The sequence below is a fragment of the Bidens hawaiensis genome, unplaced genomic scaffold, assembly GCF_021521415.1.
Source record: "Bidens hawaiensis isolate Kalapana, Puna unplaced genomic scaffold, B.hawaiensis_p1.1 tig00005649_1, whole genome shotgun sequence".
Taxonomy (NCBI): domain Eukaryota; kingdom Viridiplantae; phylum Streptophyta; class Magnoliopsida; order Asterales; family Asteraceae; genus Bidens; species Bidens hawaiensis.
This window is the reverse complement of record NW_027491367.1, coordinates 255690-267036: the sequence shown is the minus strand read 5'-3', so window position 1 is coordinate 267036 and position 11347 is coordinate 255690. Positions and strand designations below refer to the sequence as shown.

Below are 11347 nucleotides of genomic sequence, written 5' to 3'. Positions count from 1 at the left end.
GAATATTTCTTTACATAAAAATGAATATAAAAATGGTGGGAGATGAAATAGTAATTTTAGAGGGAATTAAACTTTTTTTACTTAGTAGTCATCAATGAAGGTAAGATTTAGAAAATAAAAATTTAAAGTTAAATATAGTAGTTATTAATGTAAGTAATATAAATATATAGTTTGAACAAGAATATTATCATAATAGTGCACGTGTTAGAAAATCCCTTTTTTTATTTCCAATTGGTTTATTTTACTTTAATTTTTTCCACTCTCTTTTATAACATTGAGAGAGAGAGAGAGAGAGAGAGAGAGAGAGGTCTCGTTGGGATCAAAAAGTCAAAATCGCAGACCACCCTGCGACCATCAAAATCACACTCTGCATCTCCAATTCACCTTTCATTTCTTCCGATTGCATCGTCCCAAGTTACCCCACCTTCTTCAGTTTCATGTAAGCTCCTTAAACCCTAGTCTTTTCAACCATCAAGACTACTCTTTGGGCCTTTGATTATTAACTTCTTTACTTTTAGGGCTAATTACTGCATACCCAGTTCATATTTCACCTAACCACATGGGTTTTGCTTTACCTCTAGTTTTCATTAGGGTTTGTTATTACATTTTATGTTATATGGATTAATATACAATGTTTTTATATTAGTTTACCAAGATCAAGGGCCGGGCGGTGACGGGTGCGGTTGCTAGCATTTAATGAGGTGAAAGTTTAATAGTATGCTCTTGTTTTAGTTAGATTATATTATGATTGATGTTTTTATTTAATTATGCAGAGTCAGCTGTATACCACAAAATAAGTTGGATACAAGTTGATTGTTTGTGTTATTTGAGAGTCGGTAATGGCGGAGCTCAGTCCCAGGACTGATACTTCAACCGATGGCGACACCGAAGACAAGGGTTTGGGGGTAATTCTTTTTCTAAAACCTTTTGAAGCATTTATTATTTTAATATTATTATGTTTTTAGATACATTAGTTACACTGCTTTGATTTGACTGATAATTGGTATCTACTAAGAATTGACAAATCTATGTATATTTTGAGAATTATATTTAATGTTTGCTATTTAAAATAGAGAAATCTTTCTGACGGGCCTGAAAATAAATGGGTCATTTTCTTAGTATGGCTTGAGACGGGCCGAGCCGGGTTGACCAGTTAACATTTTCTATGAAACAATATTGTTACAGTGATGATTTGAACCCTGGAATATAAATTTTTAGAAAATATGTTCATTCAACTCTTTTAAGATAAAATAAAGTCCTAATTAGTCCATTTAAGTTGATAATTTCTAAGGTGCATTATTTGTGATTTTATTGCAGTTTCATAGCGGTCAATCACATGGGCTTGTGGTTTCTGATGCTAGTGATAAGTCAAGGGATCAAAAGGTTTGACTTTCGGTTACAAGTTCATATTTTTTATTTTAATTGCTAAACATTTAATCCTGAAATGTCTTAAAATGATTGCTTCATTATCATAATCAGAATCCAATTTTGAAAAAAAAAAGAAAAAAGAAAAAGAAAAAGAAAATGCAGAGCTAGAGTTTGTAATAACAGAAACAAACGTACAATAAGTTGTTTTATTATTTTGGGACACATTATATTTAAGTAATTTTGTAATCAAGTTGATTACTTGCTGATTCTTTAACTGTATGTTTCAGACACTTCGTAGGCTTGCCCAGAATCGTGAAGCTGCAAGAAAGAGCCGTCTGCGGAAGAAAGTAATTTTTCTTTAATTTGTTTCCTATGTTTTGTTACAAAGTTGTTTTACTGTATATTAGGGATTACTTGATTAGTGAAATCAATTGACACAATCATGAATTTAAAGTGACACAAACCTGAAAATTTTACATGAAACCGAGAATCATGTCAAAATTATGAATCTGAACACGTCATGTGCATTCACTGATTGGCGCAAAAACATCTAGTCAAACTGAATTTTTTTTTTGTTTTCATATTAATACTCAAAAATTACAATTTACAGCCAAAGATACATGTATGTTTAAATATATCAACATTGATCTTTGTTTTATTTTTTGTTAAATTTTGACACAACCAGTTAAAGTTAAGACATGAATTTAAAGTGACACAAACCTGAAAATTTTACATGAAACCGAGAATCATGTCAAAATTATGAATCTGAACACGTCATGTGCATTCACTGATTGGCGCAAAAACATCTAGTCAAACTGAATTTTTTTTTTGTTTTCATATTAATACTCAAAAATTACAATTTACAGCCAAAGATACATGTATGTTTAAATATATCAACATTGATCTTTGTTTTCTTTTTTGTTCTTAAATTTTGACACAACCAGTTAAAGTTAAGACATGAATCACTTTTTTCCAAAAATTACTGTTGATATGATTGTCAAATAGTTTAGTCTACTTTTCAAGAAACAGCTGATTAATGCGCTTAATTCATGTCAAAGTATTCAAATTAATTACTCATTTGTTTTTTAAAACTTTTGGTTTATAGGCTTATGTCCAACAGCTGGAAAGTAGTAGAATGAAGCTGACTCAACTTGAGCAGGAGCTTCAGAGAGCCCGGCAGCAAGTACGGTTTGATTAATCATTATCGTCTATGCATTTCTTTTCAATGTTATGTCATTTTCTATTTTGAAAATTATTTCACTTGTCTTAAATGAATTTTTATTTTTTTTAAAAGGGCATCTTCATTTCAAGTTCAGGAGAACAATCTCAATCAATGAGCGGGAACGGTAAGACCTCTTGTGTTAAACTAGCTCTTTTAGATATCAATAAATGCAGCAATCTATCTTTATTAAGAATACAGTGTTACAATTTGAAGTAGTATACAGGTAGACACAGGTTAAATAAATATGTTAGGATTGGGGCTAAATGGGTTTGGGTTGTAACTAGGTTGACACAGTTAACCCACTTAAGAGACGGGTTAGTTCGAGTCGACCCAACCAACTCAACTCCAAACTGGACATTACAATTAGAATTAGGGCCGAGCCAAGGGGCTTGGGCTTGGGCTTGGGCTGTAAGTTGAACGAGCTTGTGTCGGATCGTTTATTTAGCAAGCTGAAAAGTTGAGCTAAGGCCAGCTTGTTTATTTAAAGAGTTGAAAATTCGAGCTCGAGCTTGGCTTGCTTATTTTAGTGAGTTTTTTTAGTCACTCAAGTTTGGCTAGTTTATTATAACAAGCTGTAAATTTGAGCTCAAGATCGGCTTTTCAGCTCGTTAATATATATACAACAACCACCATACCCAGTAAATCCCACCCATAGCAAAGCTACTAGTAGGGTCTGGGGAGGGTGGGATGTAGGCAAACCTTACCTCTATCCTTGAGGATAGAGAAGCTGCTTCCAGAGAGACCCTCGTTAAAATATATGAGCTTGACAAAAAAGCTTGAGCCAGCTCATTAGTTTGTTTTCTTTTTTTTTTTAACATAGTAAATTATATAAAAAACAACGAAACTATTAACGTGAAAGACAAATTTATAAACCGATGGATTTATAATAATATATGTATTATTTTTGTCTCTCTATTTTTTTGAGATCAAGAGGCAGATTCAAATAATGTATTATTTTGGTTTTTGTTTTTTTTTAATGTTTATAGGTGTTATGATTATAAATATGTGTATATATGTATGTATATATTAAAATTTGTGGTGTAATTTTTCAATGAGCCAGTTAGTGTGCAAACATTGAGCCACACTGGCTCGGGCTTGGCTCATTTACAACGAGCTTTTTCCAGCGTGCCACTAGCATTTTGAACAACCCTAGTTATAAGAATTTATACAACAATGTTATTTTGCACCTTTTTGAACAGTTTCCTTACTAGCTATATTATTTTCATTTAACTCGTTTGTGATAAAATAACCCAAACGGCCCATTATTAAACTACTTTTGCAGGAGCGTTGGCGTTTGATGTTGAATATGGGCGGTGGCTAGAAGAACACAACCGGCGAATAAATGAGCTGAAAGGGGCGGTTAGCAATCATGCGGGTGATGGTGAACTAAGGATCATAGTTGATGGTGTTGTTGCACATTATGAGGATATCTTCAGAATCAAAAGTGATGCTGCTAAGGCCGACGTCTTTCATGTTTTATCGGGCATGTGGAAAACACCTGCCGAAAGATGTTTTCTCTGGTTAGGTGGATTCCGTTCTTCAGAACTGTTAAAGGTCAGTATCAGATCCTGCTCATCTTTTAGAAGTATGCTACATATCTTGATTTTGATTCGTGGTTAATGTATTCGGAGTAATTTACATGTTTGGATTCATAATTATGAATTTGAAGTTTTTGGATTCATAGTGGTTTTGGATTGATTTTTGAGTTTTTGGTTTCGTATTTTTTTTTAAATTTTATTCCTCTGTCTTCTTCAAGTATTGATGAAAAATTAAGAATAAGAAGTAATGTTTTCATAAAAGGTCATGTTTTCATAACAATAGCATAAAAAGTAATCTTTTCCTTCAAAAATCTCATTGACTGCCTGATTACTAAAATAAATTATTTAAGACTTTTATCATATTAAAATTCTAGTTTGATACTAAAATAAATCAGTTACATATTTTGTTATAAGTTAGTTATATGTATATGTAATTTTTATTCTTAAATTAAGTAAATTTAAATAAATTTAAATAATTTTTTATTTATTTAAGGTATTATATTTTAGTAAAATTGTAAATCCACACCAGAACACAACTTAGATTCAAATTTTGTTGTAAGTTAGTTATGTATTTTTAACTTTTAAATCGTGTACGGCGCAATCCTATTTTTGAAACCGGTCCAACCAGTTGACTAGTAAGGCTACCGATTCAATAACCGACCATGCAAACACGGATAAAAACATGTGTGAGTGAAACTTTGACTATGTTTACTTATTTTGGTTTGCAGCTGCTTATAACACAATTGGAACCTTTGACCGAGCAGCAGTTATTGGCAATCGGCAACCTACAGCAGTCATCACAGCAAGCTGAGGACGCGTTATCACAAGGGATGGAGGCATTGCAGCAGTCGCTAGCCGAGACCATAGCCGGATCTCTCGGTACCTCAAATTCATCGGGCAATGTAGCCAACTACATGGGCCAGATGGCTATGGCTATGGGTAAACTAGGAACCCTAGAGGGCTTCATTCGACAGGTCTTTTGATCCTCTAAATCCTGAACTTTTTAAACCCTAGGGGTGTAAACTAGCTTAGCCTAGCCAAGCCCGAGCTCAACTAGGCTCGAGTTCGGCTCTAAAGCTCAAGCTCGGCTTGTGATTAGTTTTTGAAGCTCGAGCTCAGCTCGGCTTGGGTCGTGTATTATTTGTTAATTACTTTGCTATATGTTTTTAAATTATAGTTTTTAGATATAACATAATATATATTAATTTATCATAATTTAATATATATAATAGTAGTTATTAATAATAACTACTATTAATAATATTTGTTAATTATTTTGGCATATTTTCAGTATGCTGCAAAATAACTTATTATTTAAAAATCTATAAATATAATATAAATAATAAACTCGTATAGGCTCGCGAACGAGCTTGTCTTGTTTATGGGCTTAAATCATACTGAAAATCGAAAATTTGGTTTTGTTTTTAAAAATAATTTGGGTACGGTATTTTTCATTTTATGCTTTTCGGGTTTTAAAATGGGTTCTGTTCGGTTTCGGTTTTACCACTTGCCCTTGAACTTTTTAGAGTGAAAAAAAAAAGTTTAAAAATCTTGAATTTCGGTCTAAAAGTTTGGTTAGTTAATGGTTGATTACTTATTTTATATTTGGGCTAAACATATCGGGCTACGCCATTTGTTAATTTCTTATACAATACTTAACATTCAAAAATCAAAATTATAATCCATAAATTAAAAAACAAACGTTAAAAGTAAATGGTTTTTTCGGTTATTCTTTTTTCTTTCGGTTTTTTGAAAATGCAAAACCGAGACCAAACCTGAAATTCGGTTTTCAGAAAATTTAAAACCGAACTGTTGTTTTTTTGTATGATCCAGTTATTTCGGTTAATTTGGTTTTGTTATTTTGCTAATATTTTGGGCCACACCATTTGTTGAATTTTTTTATAAATTATGCAACATTCAAAACTCAATTTTAATCCATAACTTCTACAACAAACAATAAATATAAATGGGTCGTTCGGTTCGTTCTTCAAAGAATACAAAACTGATCTGTTGGTTATTTTTTATGATTAGATTATTTTGGTTCAGTTATGTCGGTTAATTTCGGGTTTTGTGCTCACCCCTGTTAAACAAGTTTATTCTTCTATCCTTTAACCAGGCTGACAACTTAAGGCAACAAACCTTCCAACAAATGCATAGGATATTAACAACTCGCCAGTCTGCTCGAGCACTCATTGCCATAAATGACTATTCATCTCGGCTTCGGGCTCTGAGCTCATTATGGCTCGCGCGGCCTCGTGAGTGACCAAATCAGTTCTTGTACCCCAAGTTGTTGTACCAGTTAAAAACAAGAAGATAACTTCATGTGCAAGAAAGTAAGGATTTGTAACAAACAAACAGGAAGTGAAGTAAGCATATATAACAGCCATCAAATTCTTGGACTCATTTCTGGAATCTTCTTTAATGGTGCTGAGTTATATCCTTTTTTTCTTTTTTTTTAGTTTTTTTATGAATGATATTTCAACTATTAACTTATAAATTACAATAATTTGGTGACAGCTTTGGGATTGGTTTGTGTTTTGGTACTAGTATGTTGTGGAAATATAGTTGACAGTTTTTGTTAATAGCAAGCAACTATAGTTTGTGGTTACATGTTTCTTGATGTTTTCTTGTCATTTTATGTAGAATGTGACTCGATTTAATCCAATTTTTGACCGGTTTTATATGGCGGGTTAAATGGTTATGGTCGAAAATTAATTGTCTTTAACTGTATGTTGAATGCATGAATCTTTAGAATGACGCCAACATAAAACTTATAGTAGTGTAATAGGACAGTATTATTTTTGAATTGGCGTTCATTTAATTGTTTTTGTTTAATTATCTTTCGTTCTCATATAATAAAACTTGGTATATATATTTAGCTCGTGATAAATAAAAGGTGGTAAAGATAGTAAAACTTAAAAAAACATTTAATTTCAATGTTAACCACTTGCATATATTATTTTTTAAAAAAAAACCTTTACATGTGTTTATAGGTTAACTCATTTATTAAGCATGTTGTGTTCATGTTGACATATAGAATAAAAAAAAAGGTTCTATTATCTGACCAAAAGTTGGTTATTTACTTGTGCTCGTGTCTTGTTAGAATCTGTCGCCACCAACTGTAATATAGTTTTAAATTGACGATATGTAAAAATTATAATACATTTTTAAATCACGATACTATAGTTTTATTGAATTGGCCAATTAGGAAAGGGCATTATGAATGAAACTTTTGTGAAATTTTTATAATTTAAAGTGATCGGTTTTTAATATCCAAAGGAGAAATAATGCTATTAGCATTTTGAAAAGCGAAATCATGATAGATACAGAAAATTTTGTAAAAGGTGATGGGTGGAGAACTTTGTTGCAATTTGTTCTTTATCAAGTTGCAAAAGAGTTAAGGCTAAGAGTAGGTAGAAGTAGAACAGTATATGTGCCCACACAACATCAAACACAGTAGCATGATAATTCGATACAAAAATTAAACAAACATTTTTGCTAGTTATTGGACTCCCAAATTATGCAGAGAAGATTGGATTGGATTGGATTGGATTGGATATATGCACTCAAAACTTATTTTTATTATGTCCATCCTGACTATACTTGTTAGTTATCCAATCTAAAAAGATTTTTGTAATTGATTATCCAATATGAAATCAACCAATTGGGTTAAAATTTCGATATAGCCCTGCACTTATAAGAAAGTGAGAGCTTACCAAGGTGTCGAGGCGTTTTAGACTGAGTATTTTGATTGTCTTCCTTCATATGACACGAAAGAGGGTTTGGTTGACTCTGAGAGACATTCTAAACTAGTGTTTTGATTCAACAATTCTGCCTATTCATCAATCATATCATATGATTTAAAGAGCTTCAAGTCGCATTGCATCTCTTGATCCGGAAAATTCAAAAGCATTATGACAATCTGGCATATATGATCTTGAATACCTATCCTTGGTCGAAACCTTTTCTAAGCGCACAAATTCATTAGTTTTGATAAAGCTAGATGAATCAAGACCAACGTTCAATGAAGCTTGTTACATTTCTTTGACTTCAGAACATACGTCAACATTTCAAATCTTGAAAACCAAGTCTAATCAAAATCCTGAGTTTGATAAGAAAAGAGAACATAACAATATAAGAAAGACACAAGTTTCGGATCCAACCAGTCTAGGCAAAACCGAAAGAAAATCTCCATAACCAACATGATCATAAGAAATGCTTCCAAGGAAATCAATGATCTTTCACATATAAATCCAAAATATCTCTAGAAAGATGTGCTCTAGAATTTTAAAAGTTGTCTAGAATCATATAAAAAACAAATTAACCTTTCAACTTGTAAAGACAAATGTAACTAACTAGTGAGTTTACCTGACGCGTTGCGTCGGACAGTTGGGATATGTTTCTGTACTCGTCATGTTGTGTTGGTGTATTAATGTGGATTCGGTCGTTAGGAGCTCAGTTCATTAAAATACCGACACTCAATTAAAAAATAATATGCACATTAACGCAGAACACTGTAGCAAAACTCGCATATCTAAAAATAAACATATTAAAAAGGTTGTAATGGTAACAACACTGAATTTCCGTTTCACGGGCGTTGTATGTCGAATTGATCCGATTAAAACATGGGCATTGCAGCGGCGTGCCACCGTGGATTCGGTCGGTATTGACTATGTTCGTTACGGTGTCGGTATTGGAACCAAACCTAAAAAAACAAAAAATATAAAAAAAGAATAACAGCACTAGTATACCGTATCATATTAACATATTTAAAACAATGTCTATTCGGTCAGTTGAACCTGAGTGTTGCAGAGGCGAGTTGACGCGCATTCGCTAGGTACCGGTTACGTTCGTAATGATATAACAATTAAACCAAATAAAAGAAATCCGTCGAATTAACACATACAAAAAATTAAAATATTTAAGACAACGTTTATTCGGTCAGTAAACCCGAACGTTGGAACTTGGGCATTGGTAAAACCATGGCGCTATCGGTTCCTGACGTTGTGGCGGTGAATAAGTCGACGTGAATTCGACCGATTACAGTTACGTACGTTACGACATCATAATTAAAACCAAAATAAAAGAAGCGTAAAGGATGTCAATTACGGTTACGTGCGTTACGTTATCGGAATTAAAACTAAAATATAAATTCATAAAAGGTTCGTGCCACTTGGTCCAATAGGAACTCAAGCGGCGCCAAACTCTTTCTTTATAGCATATAGTAATAGAAATTTCTAGGGGTAAAATTACAATTGTACATATTCACCCGGAGCAGTCGAGATTCTAAAGATTTGGAAGGAGCTCTAAATACTATCAGTCGTATTAACATCAGATCACATTTTGCGATCTCATCCCTAAATAATGGTAATCTTCCGACTCTAAAACATTCTTCAATTAATTAATTCAAGACAATAAATATATAATATTAGTATTACATAATTAGTTTTAAATAAGAGCTAATTCACATAAATGCAAAACAACGAATAACAAGATGCTAGCAATATCTTAAATAAACACAAGCTAGGTAATATAATCCACCGTGTAGTGGTTGTTTAGACGCGAATTTGTTCGATATCGTTAAGTTCGTAACGATAACGACAATAAACTCGACAAAGTAAACACACAGAATAAATGGGCACTCATATAACTTATGATAGAAAAAACATATTTAAAACGATGTATGGTCGTTTGTTGAAAACCGCGCGGTACTACTAAACCAAAAAATGATTCGTCAACACCCAAATGCAACAAATTACCATATTGTTGAAAAAAACAGAAAAACAAAACTCGTGTGCTACGACAAGGAACCAATGCGAATCAAGTCGGTATCGGGTTACCACATCGAAACTAAACAATTTTTTTTCGTTAAATGCCCCATATTTAAGAATAAAAAACGTCACGAACCCAAAAAAGATGCATCGTAGAGACGCAAATTTGATCGATATCGATGGTATCTGCCATAAATTTGTAAGGGAAAAAAAAGAAGCTTGACGTGGCACCACAATCCTCTCTTGGACCAATGAAGAGATTATGGCTTCAACACATTGATTTATATTAACTATAATGTAATCTACTATATATAATACAAGATACATGATACATCTTAAGTAATTTATAATTTGTAAAGCATATGGTATTAACTTGTTTATTAGAAAATATGCATAGATTAGTTACAATATTACCCCTAAACTTTACTCAACTTTTGTAAACTTTAAAAATTGTTATAATTTTGAATCTTCATCTTCACTTATGTATTCATTTTGATTTTTATTATAACCAACTTCTCATCAATGATTTTCCAACCACCGTAACCTTTTCATATGTTAATATATATATATTTTTTAAATTGCACCATAGAAATGAGCAGTTTATTATTTTTAAGTAGGGTATAGTATTACTATAGTTTTTTTTCAATTAAAAAAACTAACATGTTACCTGTGGGCGTTCACAGTTCGGTTTTAATGGTTCTAAGTTTAACCGTGAGCTAAACCATTGGTTTGATTTTTTGTCATTGAAAACCAAAACTGAACTGTCGAAAATTTAAACTGAATCGTTACTAATGATTTGGTTTCAAACATTGAGCTTCAATAATAAGTTTACAGCCCGATCCGGATTTATATAACCTATTTTTGGTATAAACCGTAAACCAAACTGTTTGCTATGGTTTGAACATTCAAAAACTAGCTAATCAAAAGTGGGGATTGGTTTAATGTTTTCAAGGTTTCAAACGAACCATGAACATCCGTAATTGTTACATGATTACTAAGATTTTTATTTCCCGATGCATCGTGCGGGCTCCCGTCCAGTATATAATTAATATATAATACACATATGGTTATATCAATTAAGAAAATTTATGAAGCCAATATAAAATTAGCACTATTAGTAAACATAATTTGTCAGTAGTTCAAATATTTATTATATAAGTAAATTCATTGTACTGGAAGTTACATATGAAAAAATTAAAACATTTGGGCAAGTAACTGTGTCTGTGTACATAATATTTAGGTTATTACCTGTGAGTTTTTTTTAAACAAAATTAGATTCTTACCCTAATAATATAACTTTTGACAGTTACATTTTCCGCAGATTATAAAAAAATTTGTCAACAATGGTCAAGGGGTCCAGGTCAGCTCAGTCACAGACCTGTGTTGACCCCGTACTCAGACCCATATTGTTTCCACCTGTAGGTAAAACCAAACATATACAAATCAAA

At 32.2% G+C, this 11347-nt stretch overlaps 1 protein-coding gene across 1 annotated transcript; it reads left to right on the top strand.

The window, feature by feature from the left end:
- The first annotated feature begins 754 nt into the window (after window positions 1–754).
- On the top strand, window positions 755–6758 carry LOC143630364 (transcription factor TGA2.3-like). Its single transcript, XM_077099406.1, has 8 exons — window positions 755–905; window positions 1318–1383; window positions 1656–1715; window positions 2474–2551; window positions 2663–2714; window positions 3873–4144; window positions 4857–5102; window positions 6245–6758. The coding sequence occupies exons 1-8, from the start codon at window positions 840–842 to the stop codon at window positions 6389–6391; spliced, it is 987 nt and encodes a 328-aa protein (XP_076955521.1). The 5' UTR covers window positions 755–839; the 3' UTR covers window positions 6392–6758.
- Window positions 6759–11347: the final 4589 nt, after the last annotated feature.